We start from the raw sequence: 27,024 nt of genomic DNA on the forward strand, positions 1-27,024 counted from the left end.
TTCACTGCTGTTTGCCTCCTGTACTATTTTACTAAAACCCACTAATGCAGTGTTTGTTCCAATGACAAATTTTATAACAGAAATATTTGGGCAATGTGTCCTCAGCCACAAATCTTTCCTCTGCCTAACCTGTTCTGCTGGACTGAACTCTCAGTCCTGCTTCTGCTCGAGGCAGATGTTCCTTGGACGACAGCAACAACCATTACACACAACAGTCTTTATTCATTCATGCTCCTTCTACATTTTTCACTTGCTTCTGAAGTGGGAGGGCAATGCAGCAAGGCACTTCTGTCACTTTTGAAACCTCCTTCTGCCACATGAACAGCTTCAAGAGGACATCCTTCTAATTGGCATTCCTAAAGTCACCTTCAGTGGACTGTTCCTGCAGGTGTACATCTCTATGGCAACACTCGGTGCCATTCAGAGTGCACAGAAGATTTTGTGTTCAAAGTTATTATTTCCTAATTCTGCAGACCATATGGCACCATAAAACCCACAGTAGAGCAGATATTTTTAAAGCATGACATTAACTTTACTAGGGACATTAGCAAAGTTGAGTAATGTTATCCTCACTCAAGTATGAATTATGCCAATGTTTTCAGATTTGGATGATTAAGGTTGAACCTAAAATGATCACCTATTTTTTTGCAGTTCTGTGATGTAATAGGAGTCCACCTGTGCCTGTATCTGAAAGGTTCCATACATATTTTCAGAACGACACTTTAAGCAAAACACATAAAGACAGCATTATTCTGATTTATTTTTCTGAGGTTTATGATTGGCAAATCTGACCCTGTTCTTATGAGACACCTCACAGAAAGATATTTCCGCAGAAATCACTGCATTTCATTTTAGTTCTACTTTAGATTACTGATCCTCTGATCAGTACAGACAAATGTCCAGATCCTCTGCCCAGTACAGAGGAATCTTACAAACTGTAATTTAATTAAAATATTTCTTAAATCTGTTCAATTTTGCAAAAGCTTCTTCTTTCTACTACAACCTACATGGTTTGCCACATTCCATAATGCTGCCTGGTAAATAACCTATGTATTTATTACCACTAATTCTGTTGCCATGCTCTCATTATTAATAAATTAATGTGGTTAATTATTAAAACATACCAAACATGTTCCAATTACTTTTTCTCACCTGCCTCCACTTCCTTAATGCAAAACATCCCAACCAGAAACATTTTTTACTTTCCAATCATCTTGATGAATGATATAAAGCAACAGGGTATATTCTCTAGGCATCCAGCTTACAGCCTCTCTGCATGAGCAAGCTGGATTTGCAAGGAGGCCCTGGGATCATGCCTGGGGGCATTAATGAGCTTATTAGAACACTGTAACAAGGATTATCTGAATTTCTTATGCAGAACTGAAGATTTAATCACTCTCTTGCCTTCAACTACCAACACAGGTCAGTTTAAAATCATTGCTGTTCCAAAACCACAATTTTTTTCTTCTTATATTGACATTGGTTATGGTGACCATGGATGATTAATGTTCATTAAAAATGGTAACACTTCTGGAAAAAAAATTATACATGAAACATGGCATCTCATTTAATTATTATGAATTCAATGCAGCACAGCTGACCTTGGCAGTAATTTTCATACTGAAATGAAAACATCACTTTTCATGAGTCCATCAAATCACATTTGGATGCTAATTTTGCCCACAGTTTTCATTGATATTGCACTTAAAAGAAAACTGCTTTTCACCTTTAGTGTTCCTTCCCACATAGCAGGAGCCACAAAGATGGTTACCCTGAAAATCACCTGAATGCATATTTAGATGAAGGTGTGATTCTTTCAACAACTGTACCATTTGCTTATTGGGGGTCAGCCTGGAAAAACATACTTTTAATAAAAAATAAACAAACAAATAGAGCTCTCCTAAAAGCTGTAATAGGAACACACTAGCATAGTGCACAAATACATAACACAACTTATTTAAGGCTTTCAGTTTTGTTTTTACCTCAGTCTGTCTGGAGTCCATACATTTTTAAAGACTGTGCTTACCAGTTGCTGTCCATGAACACCCCAGGCTGCGTACTGTAAAACTGAGTCCTCTACTTCTGGAGGGTTTAGCTCCCAAACTTCCCTTGAAAAAAGGGAAACATTTTTACTTGAAGACACAGGTATCACCTCATGCATAGAGCCACTGACAATGACACAGTATGGAAAAAACAATGTGACCTACCTCGTGTGTATGTTATAAATCACATATGAAGCTGTATAAGAATAATGGAAAACCTGTTAAAATAAAAAAAAAAGAATTACAAGACAAAATACAGGATTAAATACAGACTACCATGAGGGCAGTCACAGCCTTTCAACCCCTGTAAACACTGACACCTTTATTACTGAAAGAAGGTTTTACTGAATTAATTATAACCAACAGACCTGAATCAGGTTTTGAAAGCTGTAGGAAGGACCCACATATTCACTTGTTAATTTAACCAGACACTGTAACAATACAGCTGCACAAAAAATGTCCCAATTAGAAAAATCTTCATTTCCTTTAAAAATAAAATAAAATAAAAACAACCTCCTCCCCCACCCCCCCAAAAAAAACCCACAAAAACAAAAAAAAAAATAACGAAACCAAACACCCCACTGAGAATATGCATTAGGGAAAAAAACCCTTTTTTTTTCTTCATCAAGCTGTGTAAAAATGATTGCACAGGCATCATAGCTATTCTACTTGAAATGCAACCCAATACTGGTTCATATGGTATTTTTCTGACCACCTGCTATGAACAGCCTGAAGGACCTCCCAGGCATGGCTCACAGAACAGAAAAACTCTGTACTTAGTGGAGCTGTGTTTGCTGTGGCTTTCACTAAATAAGTTTTGGTCTGATTTTGGGTGACTTCCTTTGCTTTTCAGGAAAAGTCTGTTGAAGGTTTTTTGATATTTGAGTAAAAGAAAGAACTATGAGAACTACCTTTTTCATTCAACAGAAAGTTACCAGTGACTTCTGGATTCAAACCTGTAGATTCTCTGAGCAGAACAGAAGAGCACTTGCAGTGTGTAATGTGATAGACTACAACACCAAAGGGATCAAATCAAAGCAAACTATTACACATGCTCTCTAATCAAACATTAATCTATGCACACATAGTGAATAACAGACATTTTGCTCTCTTCCAGGATTGAGTGATAGATTTTCATCTAGCTCATTTTTTGCCTCTATGTCTTGTATCATGAAAGTATCATAATTCCATAGTATTAGGTTTAATATGATTTGAAATTGCTTCATGGCCTTGGAATATGAAATACATTTGCCACTAATTATTACTGAACTAAGCAAAAATCTTTCTAATGGAAACTTCTGTCAGAAAAAAATGTTAGATTACATCCACTAGATTTACTGCAGCTTCATGTCTACAGTTACAGCATCTCTGCTTGGGACGTGCAGGATTTCTTTCTGGACAGGCTAATCCCAGCTAGATGGGGACAGCTACAGATGTAAAGCCAAAACCTTGACATGGCAACATGTGTTGGGAGCTCTCCAGGTTAAACTTTCTGCTCTGGGAACCTTTCCGTGTCTCCTTCAAAGAGAACAGGCACAGGGGGACCCCTACGTGGACAGAGCCACTGGAATTTGCCACTATGGCATACGAGAGACATCAGAGGTTGCTATTTTGCCATTCAACAGAGCCATCTGAAACATCCTTCCACTGACTCCCTTCTCTTTATTAGTTCCCTGCCAACACATCCCAAGGATTTAGCATGCCCTAAATATTTGCTGGCTGATGCAGGAAGAATCCCACAAAGGTTTCTAAGATTAGTAACTCTACTTTGTGCAACAGCTGAATGTCCCTTGTACAAAATATCCCTTTGAGACAAAAATAATTTCCATTTTCCATGTCTATTGTGTTTAATGTCAGAGCTGTTGCTTCAGTAAGAATCATACATGTATTAAGAAGTATGCCCCAAACATTTTTATATTTTATATTACAGCTTAAGAGAAACTGTTTTGTCATGCAAGCCTCTTCTGAGGAGTATGACTGAAAGAGAGACAAATGATTAAATCATGGTGGTTTCTGCACAGGGTGTGCACAGCCAGAGATTACCCAAAGGGGCACTTGCCAGCAGCCAGTTACAAAGAAGAGAAATGGGTCCCTTGCCCTTGTGGGAAAAGGGAAAATTGTATCAAACATAATGTGCAGAGGGTTGATAAATATTTTGAATAGGAATATTTTAAAAGTAAATTATTGGGCAGAATATATTCCAACAAGAAATGCTAAACTAATAAGTCATTCTGACAGCTTAAACAGAAAATATACTGTAACAACAAGAACAACACTTCATATATCATGTGGAAACTCTGCTACCACCTTGTGTAAAATTTCTGTCTAAACATTTATGCAGAAACATTAATATCTGTTGAAAAAAGTTGAAAGAGCTCCACTTCTAGTGGAGACCAACACTACAGTGAGGTCACTTTCAGACAGTATGCTGACATTTTTTCTCGATTTACTCATATTAGTTTTAGTTCTTAACAGGAACACCATGTACAAATTACAAGTACCAAGCTTCCTAATTCATCCTGTTTGCGAGAGCCACACACTGAAACACAATCACTGTCGGAATGAAATCAACAAGAAGGATGTAGAAAATACTTATTTTCCTAGTCTGGCTCTCATAGAAAGAGCTTAGGAAGCTCTTGTAGTTTTCTACAAAGGCTCAACCTGTTTGGCTTCCTCTAGCACAGAGCTGTGCCATGGCTGGGACACAGCCCTTCCCTAACCCCATCACACAACCCCTGGCACCACAGGCAGGAGCAGCAGCAACTCTCTAAATACCAGGATCACACCTCCCACACAGCCACCAGTCGTGTCCTCTGCAGAACAGGCTTGGGGAATTTTGCCCTACAATTCCTGTATTGTAGGATGGGCAAAGCAGAAAAAATCACCAACCTGGTAATTTAATCCAATAACCAAACAAAAGCTCAGACAGCCCTGACCCCTCTCTCCCAGTGTATTTACAGTGAAGGCTCCCTCCTGAGTGCAAGTCAAGCCCAAAGTGCAACCATTCATATTCCAAAAGGTTTTCAGACATTTCTTACACTCCACACCTTCTGAGGTCCTATCAAAAGACTGAATGAAGACTAATATTTAAACATTGAATTGCTCCAACTGGCCAAATTAAGAGATGTGAAACTGAGGAAAAGGGTTCGGTTTAGTGAAAAATACTCATCTTCTACATACAGAGAAAATCAACTAATGACTAGCGACACATAAAACATCTCTAAGAAGAAAAGCAATGCAGGAGAGAAAAGCCTTTTAAAATATTAAATGCATTACTGCAATTTCTGCATTGTCATGTCAGCTGAGGAAAACAAAAAGAGGAAAATGGCCTGGTATAATTTATTAAAATAATTACACCTGTTAAGGTTGGGCGCTGTAAGGAGCCTTCACTTCAGATGTGGCATGTATGATTGCTAGGCTTTAAGCCTTGCTGGCAAGTAAATAACTTGCATGCTTCTGTTATGATAAGCTGGAAAATGTTCCCTGCAATGTTAAGAACTGTGAAAATGGCTTTTTAGATCAGACAGACAGTATACCTCCCCCTCAGTACAATTTATTTAATTTTTCTTTTGCCAGAGAATGCAGTCGGTAACAACCATTGCATATTAAATATTTCTTCTGAATTCATTCTTTTATCAGTTTGTAAAGTGATGACAAGCTTTCATCTGGTGCTGCTCAACACTGAAAAAAGTTAGCTGCATTTGTGTATGAAAAAAATGAAATTACAGAACTCTATTACAAAGGACCTAAAAGAAAAAGGTGCCAAAAGTATTTCAAGACAAATTGCTCCAGTCAAAATGTATTGAAATAACAATCTATTACTCAGCTAACAGCCAACAATAAAAAACACACTTATCAATCATGATCTGAACTTTTAGATGACACATTTAGATGAAGGTGTGATTCTTTCAAAAATTGAGATCTGGAGTTTCATGTGTCCTTTATTCTCTACCTTTCAAGGAATTATTTTTTCTTTCTGCAGTTCTAAAAGTGAAATAATTCTATGGAACTCAGTGCATAGCCCAACAAGGTGCAAGAAAACTGCCTTATACACTCTGCCAAACACACTCCACTAATTCTGCAAAATGTTCCAGAAAAGATCCAGTTCACTGTCCCTGGGTAATTTGGAAAACATTTCTGAGCAGAATAGTGTTTTTGCTAAAAAGCTGCCAAGAAAACCTCAGTAGCAGTATTTTTATGGTGTGATGAGAGCTCTCAGCTCCAGGGAAATGGAAGAGAGCTGATGACATTAGAACCTCGCTGCTCTATAATCCCAAAATGCTTGGGCATGCCAAACACCTTGATGCATCCTTTATCCATTTCCCGTATTATAAACCAATTACAATCTTTCATGTGTAATTTATTTAGAGCAATAACGATGCCTTCTTGCTGGCACAGCTTTTTGCAAGGTAGTGGAATGCCTGTCCTGTATTTTTGTTTTCACCCAAACAGACACCTGCAAACTGAGCTCCTCACTGCAGCTCTCAGTGCTGCTACACTCTGTAAATTCCCCTTTCAGGTTCCAATAAGGCATCTCACAGGGCATTAAAGCACTCAGTCTGTGCAAGAACTATAAAAGCTGAGAGGATATGAAATACATTGAAAATTTCAGCACCTGCAGTAATACTTTCAGTTACTCCAAAGCTTAACAGCCAAATGGTGTCCATGTCTTGCATACAGCACGGATATCCATCTATTTGTATTGAACATAGCAAATAGAACATGCTATTTAAAAGCTATGCCCTTCCTATTAGTGAAAAAAAAGCAGCAGAGACTCATTAAATAGCTGAAATTGAGTGTTTGCCATCATTCCCATCCCACTTATGTCCAAACACCTAACTTGATTTGAAAACAAAAGCAGTTTCTCAGATAAGGTTCAAAACCATGCAGATCTTTCTGATTCACTAGTGAAATATCAGGTCTTTTATGGGTTAATTTACATTTCTGATCCCATGAAAAAATAAATATAGTATTTTATGAGACTACTAATCTGAATAAAAATTTACTATATTCTTGTTCTATGAGGTAAAAAATTTAATCAGTTTTGGACACAAAATAATCAACCTTAGATGGGTAAAGTTTAAACTTCTGCAATATATGGGTGCCTCTCAAACAGTATTACTCATAAAAAAAGGAAGATCAAAAAACTGCTTTTATTGCTTCACAGGCACAAATTAATTATTAGGAAGTTCAAAGCTATAAGAGAATCCGACCTGGAAAAGGTTTTCTGTGCCTGAAACCTTTTCTATTTTTTCCAGCTACATCAGTTGGCCTAATAAAAGATATTACCTCTTCCCACAAATCTTGTCTCGTTTATCCCTTCAGGCCACCACATCTGTAACAACAAAGTTAGGGAGAAACAAATTTTCCTAAGCCCAGCTGAAAAAAAAAATTACTACCTCAAACTAAAAGTGATCAGTCAAAATTAATAACCAGCATTACAGAGCATATCACAAAATGCATGTGAACCCAGAAATCAGGGGACAGGACACAGTGAAGCAGGGAAGTAAACAGGAATGCAGCTTGCCAAGGACACTCACTTCTCCAGTCACCCGTGGCCCTTCTCACTTTTGAAGATCTTTCATCATACTTTAGTAAAATGGTCTGGCACATTTCCAAACTGCCTCAGAAGGTGCCAGCCACAGGAGCTACTGGCTGTCATGCACAGCGTAAAAAACAGCACCACGACAAGGATTCTGCCTTTATCCTCTTTTCTACAGTTGAATTAAGCATTTGAAGAATTACAGAAAAATCTACTTATGCTGAAAATTGAACCAAAAAGCCTTTGCTGTGGCAAAGTGATTAGAAGGCCAAGCAAAATATAACCCATCATTCATCTGCCATTCATGCAACGAAGTACCCACACACAATGACAGAATCTCATTCAAGACCACAAATCATTAAGTAACCTCCACTAAAGGCTCAAAAATGCACTTTAGAAAAAGAAATGTAAACATATATTGATTCCTATTTTGCCTTTAGGACAAAAGTACCTTAGAATAAAAATGGAACATCTAGAACATGCTATGAGCCACAAATATTGAGCAAGGACCAGATGCAGAGTGGAGAGACTATCAGGGGATATAATGAGGCACAGGCTGGTTATGGAGATCTTTTGAAGGGATTACTGATATAAATACAGCGTACTTGTGGCCAGAAAAAAAACCTGTATTATATATTTTCAGTAAGTTAACATATATTCAAGTTCACCCCCCATACAAAAAACACAACCTATACAAAATATACTAAATTATACAAATTCTGTCTATTATTTATATATATTATGCAAATAATTATTGAAATTCTTTTTCCTTTAGTTAGCGCTCTTTTGCTATCAATTTTTTTCAGAGAACACTGGTGTAATTCACATTTCCAGCAATGAAAATGAGAAAAGGCTTTCAGCAGGTCTTTATTGTCACGTACAAGATTCTTAGTCCACACATTTGGAGAACACCACATTGTTTTGTGGCTGAACTGCCTCCATTGTGGAAAGACTGCTGAAAGCAAGTGAGTTACAGTAGGAGGGGGAACTCTCTGCTTGATGCCATCAGGATTCCAAGCAGCAGCTTCTTGCTCTCCAAAAAAACCAGATTAACATTCACACAACCAGCTCCTATTCCTCATCTCCTTTTTACGAGCTTTAAGACACGTGACCTTGCTGGGACTGCAGTGCATAGAGAATGGAATCAGTATCTAATGTGCTGATCACAAAACAATAAAGAAGATATATTCCTTTCTTATCTTTGTATTGCAAGATGTTCAGCACCCTGTTAGTAAAACCTGTGAGGGAGTTAAAAAGATTAAATTAGGAGCAGCATGACTACTGCCAAAGGCATAGCACAGCTGCTGGATGAAACTTCCATCCATTTTGCAATTTATGTGTTAAATAAATAAATAATGTTAATGGCATCAATAACATTATGGTGAAATCCAAATTTCTCTAAAATTCTGTTACCATTCACCTCAAATGTTCCCCCTTTGCCTCTCCAGTCTGACTCCATGAGTTCTCCAGCATAGGAACTGCTGCTAAATGGGATTGAACACGGCACAGCCATGGTTGGGTTTGATGTAATTGGTTCCTTGGGTGTGTAAGAGGTGAGGAGACAGCTCTGCAGCGTTGAATTCTGAGCCACAGAGGAACATGAAACCACTGGATAACACCTGTGCTGTTAGAGAAGAGTTTGAAAAACCACACTCCATACCAATCAGTGACGGCCTCTGCATATTCATGAAAATAGTACTGATTAAAGACTGGAATTGTGCTGATTTCATGCCATGGCAACAAACACAGTGAGAGCTCAGACTATGCACTGACACCAAAGCTCAGCTCCCTCTGGGATACACACCAGAAGTGCTTCACACCACGCACCAGTGAAGCAGCACCTTTTGCTCTTGGAGCTCTAGTATTTAACTGGTATTTTCCTGGTGTTAGATTCAGTCAGTTAAGCCACATGAGTTAATGACTGATTTCATATTGATTATATCTGGGCTAGAGAGAGCAATGGGGACTTCTCATTTCAAATAGTATGACACATATGTCCTTCAACTGGTTTCATTTTAGCAACAATCAACTGAAGAGTCCGTAATACTGAGATGATTAACTGCTACCCATCTGTAAATCCTATTATTTCTACCCAATTCTAGAAGAAAAAAAAAAAAATAGAGGTAATTTTTTGCCACTATTGATGTCTAAATCTTTATATATAGTCTTGCACAATTTTGGCCCTTTTGGTGAAATATCTGGTTTCTGAAAACTCTGTATGTAATTGCAGAGTTAATTTAAGATAGAGCTTGATGTATTTGAGCACTGGAGTTATATGACAAGGTTATAACTTTGAAAAGCATCATATTTATTTGTTTCAATCAGCATTGATTATTTCTCATGATTGATAAGAACCACTGCATATCATTGGTAGTAATTTATGGTTAACATTAATACTTTGGGGTATGAAATATTGCCAGCCATAACAACTATATGGTGCCAAACCAAAATAAATATAAAGGCAAGACATTCTGAGACACGCAATTTATCTGTAAGAAAAAAGGCTGTCAAGGAAGCCTAAACAAAAATGCACCTCTAGAAAATCTGTTGGAGCCTCAACTGTTCACAGAGAATTTTTCAGTAAGATTAATTACCTCAAGAAAAAGACATCCACTGCAGAATGTAAATTAAATCACAATCAATTAAGCTCAGTTCATATAACCAGGAGTAATGTGATACAAACCACAGTTCAGAATAAATGCAGAAACTTCTTTTTCTTCTCCTACATCAACAGCTGATAGACCATCATTTGGATATGCAACTCAATCAGTTTTGAATATATAATAACTTCAGACGAGTGAATTATTCAAGGAAGAATGTTCTGCATTGCCACTTCTCAAAGCCTCACACATCACTGTCATTTGAAATTCTATTAGTTACACTACCACGTAAAATATGTTTCTTGAGTCTTGTATGAGATGACTTATGACAAAAATTTTTATGGGTTTTTATCTGGTTTATTCACCTGAAGCATTAAAAACAGAAATTACTGCACTGAAATCATTGTTACATGACAGTGGAACTGGTAGATCTCAAGCCTCAAGCATAATACGTGTTTTTTGTTTTGGTTTTTTTTTTTTATTATTGATACACAGGGTATGTGCACATCCTTTTCAAGCTTATGCTCACACTCATATTCAGTGTGAACAAAATTTGGACTTTATAAGTATGTGGGGATTTATAGAAATTTCTCTTTTCCTGAAGAGATTTGGTGGCAGCTTTAGAGTGTGCATGTGTACTTTGATCTGGACAAGCATAAGGGGAAACAAAAGATATAAATTCTGACAGCACAACCAGAACTTACTCTCCATAGAAATATGACACTGGTGAGGGTGCTTGCCTCTGGTCAATGCAGCTGAGAATCCAAACCTGTCTTAGAAAAATATGCACTTAAGTACTTTAATATGCCTGACACTTTAGACAGTCTGATCTCTTTACAAGGTTCTATGGATTACTCATATCCCACACAAAAGGCATCATCTACAGGGAATTTGGATTGAGTGTCTCCAATTTCAACAATACTGAAAATTGTTAACCGAAAAAAAATATGTTTTAAAACACTGATTCGTAAAGGCAAAGCTTCATCAAGTGTTCTCAGAGTGTTCCGAGATGGTTTAATTGCTCTTTGAGATACTGTGGAAGAAAGAATCAGGTCAAGACCTGGTTTTATTTTCAGTTTTTCCATGGTGAGTCACATATTTGATTTATTCAAACAGATTGCTAAAGAGAAAATTTCCAAATGCAGAAAAAAACACCCCCTTGGTTTGAAGAGTCACACTTCTTCATGTTGTGATATTTACAAAAATAGGTATAAACTGATTCATGTGAAATATGATGCAAAAAAAAGTTAAAAAATTGAGAAAATATTTTCTAAATTAACATTCCATATAAATGAAATGTCCAGGTTCTGAGCACAAAACTAAACAGAACTGAAGGTGCCCTGAAATGAAGATACAAAAGGAAATCAAAGCATGTGATGAGTCAATTTGGAAGTAAAGACTATAGTCTCAATATCTCTTTTTCTTCTGCAGACAATCTGAGTCACTCAGGCAGCAGTTAGGAAGCAGATACCGGATACTCATCTGCTGTTTGCTTACAAATTGCAGGAGAAGATGAAAAGACCCTGTGGAGCTGGAGAAAGGAGAAGCAATGAGATAAATGGCCTGTGGGTCTGAAGAAATGGAAAGGGAAAATGGAAAAGAAAACCGGGCTGAGGGAAGCAGATGGCTAAACCAGCAAGCATGCAAGATGAAAGAAGGAAGACAAAAAGACAGGGCTAAAAATATCAGGATGGAAAAAAAAGAGACATAATAAAAAGAAAGAGCAAATCCAGAACAACAGAGAGCTGAGACCCTTAACAGGCTGGAAATGAAGAGGCTCAGATGAAGGGAGAACAGGCAGCAGGGAGGGAAGGCAGCAAGCAGACCTGCAGTGTGTGGGCATGGTGGCTGCAACACAGGCTCAGGGAACTGAGGAGTGCATCCAGGCAGAGCACACTGGCACCTAGAGCCTTTCTCTTCTGGAGGATCAAGGACATGAATGAAAAACTGTATTCTAAGCAACCTGACAGTTCAGTGTCTGTGCATGAGCTACCTGCCTTTCACTGCCTTGATTACCATCATCAGCAATTGCTTAGTGTGGATATGACACATGGAAAGCAGGAAGGCAGTGGGTGTTTCTTGGGTTAAGTCATCCTCTCTCCTAATTTACCACTGTGACATCAAGACACCTTTAATGGTAGCTCTGGGTGTTGGAGAGTCCAGGGAATCTTTGTATACTACTAGCAATAAATTCCTTATTTAGCCTTTTATATAGTTTTCATGATAAAATTACTGTTTGTTTCTCTTTCAGTATTTATCTGACTGTAGGCTGAGCTATGAGCAGCTTTCACAACTACTTCTGAAATCCATGTGTTTAAAGTGCTCTTGTACTGCAATCAAACCTTTATGATTCTAGGCAACCAACACAGCCAAGACTCCATCCCTCCAAGACATTCTCTAGAAACCCCATTTAAGCTCTTCAAATAATCTGAACACTGCAATTTAGATTTCTCCCCTTCCTACATCAGTTCTGCACTGCAGTGTGAACTCCAGTATCTTCACGTTTTAAAAACAGCATGAAAAGAAAATCTTTTCCATAGGAGTAAGTTCAGCAAGTATCACTACAGCTAAATTTGGTCTTTAAACTTCCTTTCTGGCCATGCCCTATTCATCTCCCACATCTCCATGATTTCTTTGGTGCTGCTGGCCCTGCTAGCAAGCTTACACTGTTCCACTTCTGTTCCACTACCCTGTTATAAAACAGCAAAATATCACCTCCAGGTGCAGTTCCCAACAATGGAGCTCACAGCCAGTTATCCTCTCCAGCACTTCCCATGATGCTGCTTGCAGCCAACTAGGTCTATCTTCACTAATTTTCTCTTATTGTGCCATATTTCTGTACTGGTCTCTGTTGTGGCCATTTTATGATATTACAGTCCCTTTGATGGTGGTATCATGAAGTAGATTCCTGTAGCAAGTAAAAGACCTCTTCATGATGAAGTGATTAAAAGGTCATGATAAGAGAGCTATTCATTTAGTACAAGGGAGTACTTCATGGTGATCTCAAAGAAGCTGTAACAAAGTGATGAATACCTCACACCAAACTCATCTCTCCAGGAAACATCTAATCTGGTGGTATATTTGCAGATAACAAATAGAATTGTAAAGGCTAAATTTGTGCAGGTGGTTGACTGCCTTCACTGGAACATTAATTTATTGCCTAAGACCCCACGCTAAACCTTTCATGCTCAAATACCCAAAAAGACTTGTCCTTACTTAAAAAGAACACAAAAATTGGATAACAAAGGGGCACATCTTAATATTTCTCTAAAAAGTGGACTCAACCATTTGATCTGTTAGGTCTGTCACACTATCTGTGCTCCTCATAGCCTGAGATGGAAGCTTGGTTAAAGAGTGATGTGCAACAAAGACAGCTTAAAACATATCTCTGGGACAGTTACATAAAGGTCTAGTCTTTTCCACCTACTTCAAGGTATTTCAACTCTATGTCTGTATTTTAAAAGACCTTTCTTTCATTCTACCTGTACCAAAGTAACTGCTAACTCTCATTTACAGAAATCCACTTATCCAACGCTCCTTTCAGCACTGTTGAGAAATGCCAACGCCAGCAGATTTACCTGCTTTCCTAACTGTCCTGTTGGCCTAGTCAGAGGCAGCCAGACAACTTTTTTTGTGATCAAGGAGCCAGGAATGGGGCCAGTGTGAGAAAGATGGGATGGTTTCCTTGTGCATAATGCAGGTGGGAGATACCCCTGCCATGCAGTGCATGAGAAAAGTACTATGAGACAGGATGGTTAAAATATTTGAATAACTGTTTTTATCTTGGGATAAACTTTTCCACCACTGGATTAACGAATTACTTCTTAAGAGTCAAACAGAGCCAGCCATCCCCATTGATATCCACTTGCATGGTGGATTCAATTACGCTATACCATGGTGCTTCAAGTGAATGAAAACTCTGCCTTAGCATTTTTGAAGCAATGACCTGGGTCAGCCTGACCATTTCCCTTCAGGCTAAGTAATTTTATTGTTAATAGAAAGGCACAGGCTTCCCATGAAGGTACTTGTATAATGAGAAGCAGCAATTCCAGATTCCATTGATGGAGGAGCTACCTTGATACTTCACTGCCTTGTTTCTGTTTTGTAGGGGGAAGTGACTCATAAAGTGGAGGTGGTTGGGGGGGTTCTTTCCATGTAATTTTTTTTAGAATCTATGTTTATCCTTCTAATTTGTTACTTTTAGAAGTAGAAATAGAACATTTGTTCTATTTTAAAAATAATTAACTACTTTTGCTCTTGGTGTTGAATATTTCCCAGAGAACTACTTTGTGCTCTGATTGTACATAATAGCTTGTCACAGAATATTCAACCACTTGTTGAATTGCATCAGATATTAGTTCTCATTTAAGAATGGCAAACCCATTCCAGCTTCACTACAGCAAGTTGAGGACTCGGCTGGATTTGTTCTTTTAACACCACTGTGTGGGCTACAAGTCAATTTTCAAAACCTCCTGACAGAGCATTTGTACATTTTCTCAGCTTCTATAGTGATCCCAAAAAATCTGTGAGAAAGCTAGTGATTTCACAGAAATAAATTAAAAAACCCTCTTAGATAAAAAAAACCCCAGATCTTTCTATGATTCATTACACAGAACATTCATTTTGCAATGTTTTATCTGGTCAGTAGGCTTAATTTCCAATACATTTATAATTGTACCTATTGAGTTGAACATGAGTGTGAATGTGATCTTCAGAAGGACATTTTTCTTTTGAGAAAGTCTGCTCCAGGGAATAAAATTATTTTTTTTAAAAAAGCTCTGCCTATGAACTTTGTGAGAGGAAAATACTCTTGACAGAAGGAATCATCTATTAGGAAAATCTAAGTATTGATAAAAACAGATTATTTCCCATCATGTTGACCATTCCCACATTTGATATGGTTGTATTTGAAAAGAGGTGGCTAGAAAAATACATCTATGATTAAAATATTTTTATTGATCTCTGTAAACTTAGGTTAGTTCATTCATGTGTGATTTGTATCCAGAAACAACTAAGTAGTCACTTTAAATATACACTTATTAATTTGACATATATGCTCACAGTATCTCATATATATATATATATATTTACTGAGATTATTCTAGTCTGTAGCTTTCCTGCAGGAACAACAATAACACCAAGGTTGTCTTGTGGCCATATTTGACATAATTTTAGTGCTTTCTCTGCAATAATTTCTATTCTGAGGAATAGAATCCTAAACTTTCTAAAGATGGATGCATTTAGGTGTCAGATGAAGTCAATGAGATACTGGTAAGTCAATGAGATGCACAGCTCCAGCATGATTCTAAAAAAACATCTCTGGTGCTGCATCTTTAGGCACTCCAATACCTCCATAAATGTGACACATAAAACCACAGAAAATATCACCACTCCCCTTTCCAGGTACACTAAAGCCATTCTAATCAAAACAATGAAATTCAAGAGATTTAACATCAAATATATGATATAAAGTGCTTATATTCTTCTCACATTCTCAAGTGGAGTAAATTCCATAATATAACACTTATTTGATATTTAATTCATCTTCTTTGTAATTCAATGTGCAGAATTAAATGATTAAACCTGAAATGATTATGTACATAATGAGTATAAACAGATCAATTCTTTTTTAATTTAAGTAAGTGGGAGTTATAAAACTGTTTAAGCTCCTTTAATATGAGGAACTACCTAGTCAAATTCACATTTGAGTCCTTTTAAAAATAATATTGACTTGAATCAAATTGAGTTGCTTGGATTTTTAACTAAGCAGTGTCTATTTGATTACAATCCATTGGTCAGATTCTCAGTTGCTGTAATGATTTCTAATCTCTGTTCACTACTGCACTATGTCCATTTTGAACATCTAAATCCCCTTTTAAAATATCTTTGTCTTTTGTGTTTTGTTTTGTTTGTTTTTTTTTTTAAATATGGTTCGTCATAAGAGGTGCACAATAGGTCACATTTTCAAGAGGGAGAACAGCCCTTTGTTCTGTATACTGACCATCAAGTTCCCTGAAAGCTCCTCTTCCCTTACAGAAAACTATCACCAATAAAGCAAATTCATTACAGGATTTCCTTTACTAATAATGGTGCTCTAGTTTGAATGACTCTTACTCAACATCCTTTAATTAAATTGTACTTGTAAGAACGATAAATTCAATAAGGAAGCTGAGATTAAAAAAAAAATAAAAATACACAGAATCATGTATGTTGATCCAGGATTCTATCAAGGATAAGAACCCTGTCTTAGATTATGTCAGCAGCAAAGTTTTGTAGATGTTGAGGAGGGACAGGATTCACAGCAAATCCACCCTCTCAGAGGGTGCAAGCTGTCTACATTTGGTTATGTGCCCAAGGCTGAGTGGTGTAACTGGTTCAACTTTTCCTCAAGATCTGGATCTTCCCTGATTCAATTCAGTAACAAAAAATTTGTGGTATTCAGTAGTACAGAGCACAGATATCCTCACAAAGAGCCATTTCAGGCTCTATTTCATACACATCTTCCTCAGGATTTGGATCTTCCCTGATTCAATTCAGTAACTAAATTTTGTGGTATTCAGTAGTACAGAGCACAGATATCCTCACAAAGAGCCATTTCAGGCATCTATTTCATACACATAGACTGCAGGTTTCCATTAAACAAATAAATGTTTGATAAGGGTCTGTGGAGCGACCTTACCTATGCACCATTCCCATTCCAGCTAATATTAAATGAACACAGACATGCATGGATTACAGGCAAATGCTTTGGGAATGACACTAAATGTGACCCTAACAGTCAGTACTTGTTAAAAAACTGATCATTCTTTTCTCTTTTTCAGTATTAAGAATTATATCAGTAAGAGCAAGGCACCCCACAGCCCAACCAAGGTAATACAGGACACACCCAGACCTCTGTAGCCTGCAACTGGTTTATAGGTGGGTGCAAATTTTATGATTAATTGCATATTCATTTAGTGGGTTAGGAATTTATAAGGGTCTATTAAGAACTTATTAGATATAACTTTTTTTTCTCATACCTTTTTTCTTCCTTTTTTTGTTCCAATTAGGTCAGTGGTACCTGACATCTAAGGCACACATAACTAAATGCTACTGAGCTCTTTCTCTTAGCAGATACTTCCCCATCAGTACTTCAGAAGCCAAGTTAATCAGGCAGCTAATGATCTGCTTTGCTCGAAGAAATTTTAACTTCCTCATCATCCATTCCCATTATTAACTGATGGAGCTTTCCACAGAAGACTGCTCTCTTAACATCAGCTCTGGTGGAGCTGATCTAACTGGACTCAAACCTGGGATCCTACCACTACTTGCATTTTCCATTATTCCCAAGCAGGCCCTTTTAAAGCTCCACTTGCATTTCTGGCACAGCTCCTGGCTGAATCAATTTCCACTAGCCCATCATTAGCTGCACCACATAACACTGAAATTCTCTGGCCTTCCCCTGCAGCTGATCTTGATGCCTCAGCTTTTAGCTTTTTATCTTTTTCAGATTCTGTGCTGCTTTGGTGTGTGGGTCTGGGTTTCATATTAGGGGACGGTGATCTCTCTTCACAGAGTAGGGAGACAAAATAATTCCTTCTCTAGCTGGGGACCAAGGACAAATGATCTGGATCTCAGGCCCAAGAGCATGAACAACATGGACTGAAGAGAGAAAAACATGATGGGGCTCCATGGGCTGGAGCTGTGGTTGGACAATTAGCTCCAACACGCTAATGGACCAGAACTTACGAAAATGTGAGCTCTTGTGACCAAGCCCTCTTTTGCTTCTATCTTGGAGCCATCCAGCAGAGCCACAACTGTGGCTCTGGGACTGCCAGGCTGTGGCCTTTGAAGGCACTTCAATAAATATCCACTTTATTACCCTTAACTCCATCTAGCCCCAGTCCCAGCTGCTTAAGGCTCCTGGCTGAATGGATTTTCCCCAGCCCATCACTGGCTGCAGCATGAAACACAGAAATTCCCTGGCCTTCCCTGCAGCTGCTGTGAGCACAGAACTTCTGGAGCAATCCCAGGCTGGTGACTGCAGCTCTGCAGCACAAAGATGAGATAAAGACACTGCAATGCTTTGTACAGCAAGGTTATCTGCTCTGTTCCGTGCTGATAATAGCACATTTAATTCTCTAACAATCTTCTCGCGGGTATTTATCACACAGCAAAGAGGTGCATTATGTTCCATAAACACACTGTAGGAAATGAAGTGGTTTGGGAGTAGACTGCTCTGTGCACAATGTCTTAGCAGCAAGTTACAAGTTAACTTGAACTTTCTAACACTGACAAGTGATTCAATTTCCAATTAAATGAGCATGCAATTAATTATGAATATTAAATTGCTGTCTGTAAACTGTCAAAACACCCTTTTTTGAAAAAAAAAAAAAATCCCAACACCTGAAACTTGACATTCTTGAGTGCACTTCTCATGTGCAACTTCATTTTTAAAATTTTCTAGTGATAAAAAATTAGAGCCAGCTAAAACCAAGTTATAACTCTATATTCTGTCAATATAGCAAATTATATATTATTTTTCCATAGGAAGGACACCAAAAATTAATAACTTTTATTACAGAATATTAGCTTTAAATTAAGTTTTCCACTTAGATCTGAAGGCAAACAGCACCTACTTCATGATCTTCTAAATTACTTCTTTGGGCAATACTTTTACTCCTCTACTCACCTGATTTTACCAATCGTGTGGTTTACTTCCACAGTATCAGAATTGGCTTAATTTGTAATTCTTTAACATGCTAATGCAAGAGAGCTCAGTGTAATAAAGAAAGAGGATTTTTTCCACCCTGCCTGATAATGAAGAAGAGCTTATCAGCATTCTGGTCATACTTAATGCAACCTAAACAGGTTTTGCAATCAATAGGAAAAGGGAATTTGTTAAGTCTCAAAGATGTGCATAAATAGACTTTCTCTGTTATTGGATTATCCCCTGCACTGAAACAGACTGAGCAGGGGTCTGCAACACTGAGCAGTGTGGGATTTAGTACCCAAACTATCAATGCCTGATGGAAAAATGGGAGAAAAATCTGATTGAGAACCAGCCTTACCTCAGGACAGAATGAGCTGCTTCTAAAGCATAGAGAAAAAATGGGTTTCATCACATTACAAAAACATCTAAATATGGAAATTCTACACACCGTCTAAAAAATTTTGGCTTTAAACTATTTTATTGTTTATAAACGTTTCTCTTCATTCCAACCAAAATCTCTTTGGCTACAAATTAATCTATCTAATCCTAACCTCCTACCATAAAATCATATAAAAGAAAATCATCTCACTGTACACAGGAATCTGCTACATATTTGAAGACTTGTATCCCCAGCCTCCCATCCACCTGCTGATGCTGAGGAAACTCAGTTCTTTCTTGACCTAAATATTCTTTTCAAGACTTCTCTATGTCCTACAAAAAACACATGATTAAACACTGAAGTGTGAAACTTTTTTTTTTCCACTAAAGCATAGGACATTACTTTTGTGTTTATTTTGTTCCCTGACACATATCCCCATATATTTTTATAGAATTCTACTGACTATAATACATTGCCTGTTACATATTTGTTTACTAGGTTTATTCCCTAGGAAGTGTAAGATTTTGCAGTTGTATCCATTGAATTGAAAACTGCATATACAAATCATTTCTCCCAATTTTTTCATATAGCTTTCAATTCTAATTTTGTTCCTGAGGCTGCTGGTAACCCACTTTGATATCATCTGGTACTTTAAATAGATGTATTCCCTTTTCTGTTATCTGAATTATCAAAATGCTGAATATTACTGGTCTCTGGCCAGAGCCCTACGAGATATAAATCCATCTTTTTTGACAGTGAACCATTTACTTGCCAGCATTTACTGCAAGCATAGAACTGCAATCTGCTTTTAATTCTGATGGTCCCATTTAGAGCACATTTCCTCATCTCCCCCTGGTGACACCACCATGGCCACTCATTCCTTATCTACTCACCAGGTTTTCTGTACAATTGCAGAGAAATTAAACTGATTTCTTATGATTTGAACTTTACAGATGGATCTCGGCAGTTACCTACTCTTTGTTAAATTCTAGGTATTTTCAAGCAGTCTAACTCCTCTCTTAAAAAAATCAATCTTACTCCATTTCTCCACCAAAATTCCCAAGGAAATCCTATTTTCATACTTTTGGGGGAAAACCACTCTTTTCTTTCCAGTTTTATGGATCATATCAATCTCCTATATGTCTTCAGAGATTAAAAATCATGACTATTTCTTTACCTCAGTACTTCCCTGCAGCAATTTTCATCAGGGCCAGGAAGGCAATTCTAATATTTTTGTTAAATCTCTTTAACTAAGCATTTGTCAGGTCAACCAGGTCACAGCTAACCTTGCTTTTGAACACTGGGGCAGAAGAGACAACACTTTAACCTTCACTGCTCTAAGTGATTCCTCCTCTCTGCTACAGACAGATTGACTTTTCCCTTGTTTTCTCTTGCCTTTTTTGTTGAAGCACTTTCCAAGGACTCTTTACCTTCACTCAGTCACCCCAGGGGGACATCCCAAGTGCCTGGTCCTGCATCCCCTATGGCCATGCCATAACTACACACTGACAGAGAACACAAATCAACAGCTCCTCCCTTGTTGTTTTTCCTTTCTTATACTTGCAGTGAGTGCTGTGGGAGGGATGGCCACAGTGCCAGCAGGGGAAGTGAGGTGCTCTCCTGATCCCCCATCTGCAGTGCAATTCCTACTCAGCTTTCACGCCTCTGGCTGTGGTGTTTGATTTTCTCTGCTTGCTCTCATTATTCTCTTCTTGTACAAAGTTCAGCATAAGGCATCTGTTTCTTTTTTTTTTTTTTTTTGATTCACACATTTTCTCCAGACTTTCAGGCAGACCCAGGCAAGAACAAACAAAGGAGATGAATGAACACAGGCAACAGTCTGATTTCTAGCTACTGCTTAAGAAAAAAAAAATTAAAAATATATATATACAGAAATAAAATAACAAGGGGGAATAAGAATCAGCTATAGCTCTGCAGCTACAAACACCTCATGCAGCTTAAAGCAACTGTGCTGCATGATCTGTGGCTCAGCTAAGCACCTGTGCATCAAGATTCACATGGACATCACTGAAGTTAACTGCACCATGAGGTCAGTTTTTTTATTAATTTAAACTGAAATCCTATGTGAAAGCAGCATGCCTTTCTCAGAACCATTTTTAAGAGCCAGATGTAAACAGAACCTGGGTTTGTAAAGTGGATCATAGGCACTGCAACCCTGAGGGAAAAGAATCACTGGTAGAAACTCAATTATTGACTACTCTCAGAGGTGTCCTTTTAGCATTAAAATTCCTCACACACCAAAAAAAAAAAAGTTTTGAAACAGGTGCTAAATTGCTCTGCTATCACACATCAAATATATCTGATATCCCAGAAGCCTCGGCTCTGCTGAGCATCCTCAGACCATCCCTCACTGCACCTACCCGTGCCATGCCCCAGCAGCCCTGCCCAGTGCAGCTCCAGAGGCACCACCCTGGGGCCAAGGGAAATCCTCTCCCCAACCCTGGAGTGGCCAAGGAGGGTTTTCTCCCCAACCCTGGGGCCAAGGAAGGTTCTCTCCCCCATCCTGGGGCCAAGAGAGGTTCTCTCCTCCCTTCCTCCAGCAAACACTCTCTCCCTGCCCACTGAGATTGACTAAATCCTTTGCCAGCCCTTAGAGAAGAAATCAGTTTGTTCTTGAGGGGGTGTTTTTTGGCATGATGAATAACACAGTGTTGTATCTCTCTGTTAATCAAACATGCAACATTAATATGTCAGTGCTTTGTGCAGCTCTGAACCTCACAGCTCTGCTTTTGAAGGTTTTTACCAACTGATACTGAAGTGTGGCAAGTAAAGGGAGGAAAAAAACCTCACAGACCTTTTTGGATAGAGATATTCTGTCTTGTATAAAATGTAATGAAGTCAAATTTAAATACATCTAACCTTGGGGTTATTCAGTCTGAGTTCTTCTAAATGTGCTGTGCTCTGATAATACCTGACATTTAGAGAAGCATATCCCACAGTTATGCAATAAAGTTGATAACTTTCCAGAATTAAATCCACTCCAAGTGTGAATTCTGTAGAAAGAGCTGAAAGGAAAGTCAAGAAAATAATCTAATAGCAGAATAAAGTGTATGAATTTGCCCATATTTCTTTTTTTTTAATTTACACTGAGACAAGAAAAAAAATTCTATATCTGATTTGAAATTTAAAAAGCCTTCAAACTTCAAATGCGAAGTAGAGCCAAGCAAGAATGTTGGCTACTTACTCTTCATTATGAGGGACAACCTCATTTCAAACACAAGTAAATATTTTACAGAGGTGTAGAAGTTGCTTTACAGGATATTTGCCTGCAGCAACAGTTTGCTGGTAACTTTTGAAGCACTACTTTACATTCTTAGGACTGGCAGACCTTGAACCATTGGTATTTTCATTGACCTTTTTTTCTGTACGGGAGCTTTCCAGCAAAAGGCACGGAATTTGCTTTCCCTGATTATTGAGGAAAAGCAGTTCAGCCAGTTCTGAGAACAAACCTGGGAAACTTTGCAGCAGCAGAGGAGGAGAACAGCCCGTGGCACAGCAGCAAGAGACTCCTCAAAGCACCAGCAGCAGCTCTGACTCCTCTCTATTCCATTTGCCCTGTTGCAAGTTCAAGTTATGGCAGCCTTGTTCATATTTAATAGTCTCTTAATTAACTACTAATGCTGCTTATTTAGCTGGCATTACCACAGAATAAACACACTCCTCAACATATACGGAATGGGGAAGTAGCCCTGGCCATTTCCAGGACATATTTTCCATCCCAAGTGCTTCCTTCATGACTTGTAATGTTGTTTTTTTTAACAGAGCTGTGCCTTATTGAATTCATGAAAGCCACTTGCAATGATTTTAGTTAGAGTGTGAGTCTAATTTAAGGATTAGAGGTAATGATAAACTGCACAAACTGATTATTTGTGATCTCAAGGCATACTACTAAGGGGATAGAAAATACAGTTTTTCATAAGCAATGAATAGAACTGGAAAAAATTGTCCACTTCCTGGTATTTCTGAAGATTAGCTAGAGCTTGGAAATCAGAGTTTCTGTACCAGTTATGAATACAGAGAACAGTATTATATTTTTTTATTTTGAAGGCCAAAGGTGACCATTTTAATCCCTATTCTGAGCTCTTGCCAACCTCATGCTAATGGCAGATTAATTAATGTCACTCCATGAGTGACACGTCATGGCCCTAATTTCTGTATGATTTTGAACAACCCTTTAAGGAAACTATCAAGTCACAGAATCTAGAACCCACCCATCTTCATTCCATAGCCAGAGTTACAGCATCAGTGAATCCTGTCCTCTGTAGGTAATCCTTAAATGAGAATATGCCTTCTTATCTGCTTTGAAAAATCAACTCTGGGATTTCCTTTCCTCTGAGTTAAAATCCTTTCCTTCTGATCTGATTAAGCTCTATTAATATATAAACACACTGTGCTAATTGTGAGAGTGAGCCAATTTTTAAAAATTAAACTATGCCCATTTTTAATCACTCATTAACACCTTTTTTTGATAACACACAAATGATATTACCAGCTGAGGAGGAAAATTGTACTTGTGAATGTCTTTATAACTTTACATTTCTAGAATGAAGAATTTCTTCATTGGGCTACCTGACACATAATGATCTCTGTTGGACGGGTGCAAGAATTTTAATTCTTCTTTCTTTGCTCCCTGAAACAAAACCCAAAAAAGTGGGAGAAGAGGCATTTTCTCCCTGCCCCCAGCATCTGTACTTATATTTATCCTGAAAAACACTATTGGCTCACTAAAATTTGCTTGCTTGATTTTAGATTAAACTGACGATCACTGGTTTTTTTCTTTAATTTCTAATTATTCTCTCCCCTGCTTTTAATTTAGTTCACATGACAAGAATTTTGTGAGGCATCAGTGCACTGACTAACTATGGGTTGGTCAACATTTCCAGTATCTTTCTTTGAGTAGGCCTGGCTTTCCATCTCATTTATTTAACCTCATTTTTACTCTGATTCTCATTCTATTAGTTTCAGAAGAACTTCTTCAGAACCACAAGGCTGTTTCAGAAAACTTAGTCAAGACTGCCAGCTAAAGAAGAGACAAAAATTAAAGCCACCATTTTGAAGCAGAAGGTCAGCATGGTAAAATAGCATCTTCTTAATATATTAAAATTTCCTGTCAAACTTACATAGGTCTCTTGGGCTAATAACTAACTTTGAAATCTGAATTAAATTTATTTTTGTAATTTATAGCAGCAAGTATTACCCTTTTAATCTATATGCACCAGTGTTGAGGAAAATACTGAAACTGAATCACACTTCTTTGCTGTGCTGGTGGATAGAGCCACAGCTTGCTAATTACAAATATGCTATCTTTTATTATAAGGAAAGCAAAGAAATTACAGGATCACCACATCACTCAGGCTGACAAAGACCTGCAGGGTTACCAAATCCAGCAATTGACCCGGGACTGCCATGCCCACAAGGAGAAGCCAATTCCCCTCTGCCCTGGCACTGCCAGCCCTGCAGGAAGGGCCACGACCCACGTCCCAGGGACTGATGCTGTCAGCAAGAACAGACCTCTGCCACTGGCATCCTAAGCAGGAAGATTCCCTGCTTCAGATATTAAAAAGGCTACTTAAAGAGAAAAGTCAGCATCCCTGGGAATCTCCCAACAACTTGTGTATGACCTTTCACAGGAGAAAAGTCAAATTTCTCTGTTCAGAGCACCAAGTGCAGGACACACCTCAGGCTCAGGCGTTGCCTGCAGAGCTGCACACTCCATTACAGCTCATTCTGAAAAGTATTTTTCCAAAACCCCTAATAAATAGTTTTCACAGAAATACTGACAAAGCCATAATTATAGTGGCAATTGCAGGTGATTCTATAATAAACCATATTTCTTCCCCGTGAAGATATTAATTTACGTTTTTGAAATGTTCACTGCTAAGCCTAAGATTGGGTTTCTGAATTGTGTTAGAGGCAATTTATACAGGAGAAAAAATACACTCTATCCTAAATGTACTGAACATTAATTTAAAACGATCTATTTGCCATAATATACATTCAACCCCCTACTGAAAAGTTCAGAAGCTTCTCCTCCTTCACATACAGCTCCATCAGGCTATTCTTATGCACTGGGAGCCCTGGCACACATTTCAGATGAATTGTGAGGCTTATTTCAATTTTCCAGCAAAAAGCTATGGGTTAGATACATGGGTTACAGTGCAGATATGCCAGTAAGTCCAAATCTCCTGTGGTGTGGATTCAAAAGCATCATCATGAGGGCAGTTTAATTTATCAGAATATCAAGCAGAGCTAATGCTCAGCTACATATGATTATTTCCAGAAATTCCTAACTTTGTAGGAAAACTACTATCCATTTACAAGCACCTGCCTATGAAGCTCAATAGTACCCTGAAAATCAAAACCATTTTCTTCCGTCCCTCTTATATCTTTGAGTGTTAGAAATTGGACCCCACTCTCTTTTTGGTGCATCACGGTACATTGTTGAGGAAAAAAAAGAAGAAGAAAAAGAAAAATCATACAGGACTGTGCTGGGTATAAGACACAATCCCATCTCACTACACGTACAGTTGTAACTGTGTGGGGTTCTAGCCCTAAGTAAGTTTGATAACTTTACTGACAAAAAATTCCATGGAAAAAACCAAAGCACTTAAAAGTGGGTTTGTCTACTCAGGAGTGTTTTTTAATTCTTAGGATATCTTAGTTATTGAAACAACATCCCATCACAACGTTGTAAACCACAGCACTTTTTGGAGATGCACATCTTATACAACACATAATGCCTGACATGGATAACTTTGGCTAGCTTTCAGTTACAGCTGTTTTGTTAGGAGTTTTCTTTTAAGCTTCTTGCTCAGAAAATCATAATTTTACAGACAACACTCATTTGAATTTTCAGTACTGTTTTATATTTTAGTTCCTGTCCATCCAACTATTTGGTAAAGTAACTTTGCCAGTAAAAAGAATCCTGTACATTCACTAGAAGGGTGTGTTCAGAAACAACTGTTTGCTGAGTGATATGATAATCATCTGGGAACTACATGCCATAAGCAGCCTGCCCAGAAAAAGTACATGTCTCTGGCAGCAGATCAAGCTTTCTCTGAAGTTAATAATCCAGTGGTTAGAAAGCCCAGTAAGCAGAGGTCATGGTGGCAAAAAGGACATGTGCAGGTTCCAGTAATCCATAATCACAACAGGGAAAAAAAATGACATGCTTTAAGTGTCCTTAAATAAATTTTAAAAGCTGAAATTCTGATATACCAAAAAAAAAAAAAAATCCCAATTTTGTTCATCAGTTTGTTTCTTGTTGCTGCTTCCTCATGGGGTGATTTTACTGAGCTCTCTGTGACCATTCTGGATTTAAATTATTTTACCTGAGATGTGAACAGGGCCCACTGACTTTGAAACTGCTGAGCCATTTATTCTCCAGGCACTCTGAGGAAAGCACAATACTCATCCTCTCCACCACTTCAGTCTGCACTCATACAAAGCTGCTGCATTGCTCTTTCAAGCAGTGGTGCTGCATTCAGTGAACTGAAGATCCTCTATTGACAGCCAGCTGAGAGGGTTTGTGTAAGAGCCTCTGACCTGTGTCTGGTCTGCCTTGGACTGCTCTGGATTCCTCACAGCAGAAACCAAAGCAGAGAGGCCACAGCCCCTGCTCAGCCTGAGAAACCCAGTGAAAGAGGTACACCTTAGCACTGCACATTTAACTCACTGAAAGCAGCACTTCAGCAACCTTTATTTGGCCTGTCTAAAATCAAACGTGATGTTCCTGCTTCTTTATTATT

The 27,024-nt window shown here is 38.1% G+C and overlaps 1 protein-coding gene across 3 annotated transcripts in view; it reads right to left on the minus strand.

The window, feature by feature from the left end:
• DPP10 (dipeptidyl peptidase like 10) overlaps window positions 1–27,024 on the minus strand; it is a 434,833-nt gene that overhangs the window by 59,923 nt on the left and 347,886 nt on the right. For all 3 annotated transcript variants that reach the window (XM_039700409.1, XM_039700398.1, XM_039700416.1), the window contains 2 exons: window positions 2,208–2,260; window positions 2,027–2,108 (listed from right to left, as the gene is read on the minus strand). In XM_039700409.1, the coding sequence (XP_039556343.1) occupies window positions 2,027–2,108; window positions 2,208–2,260 (135 nt within the window). The remainder of the gene's footprint in view (window positions 1–2,026; window positions 2,109–2,207; window positions 2,261–27,024) is intronic.

This window comes from Passer montanus, unplaced genomic scaffold (genome assembly GCF_014805655.1).
Source record: "Passer montanus isolate IOZ18808 unplaced genomic scaffold, ASM1480565v1 scaffold1, whole genome shotgun sequence".
Classification (NCBI taxonomy): domain Eukaryota; kingdom Metazoa; phylum Chordata; class Aves; order Passeriformes; family Passeridae; genus Passer; species Passer montanus.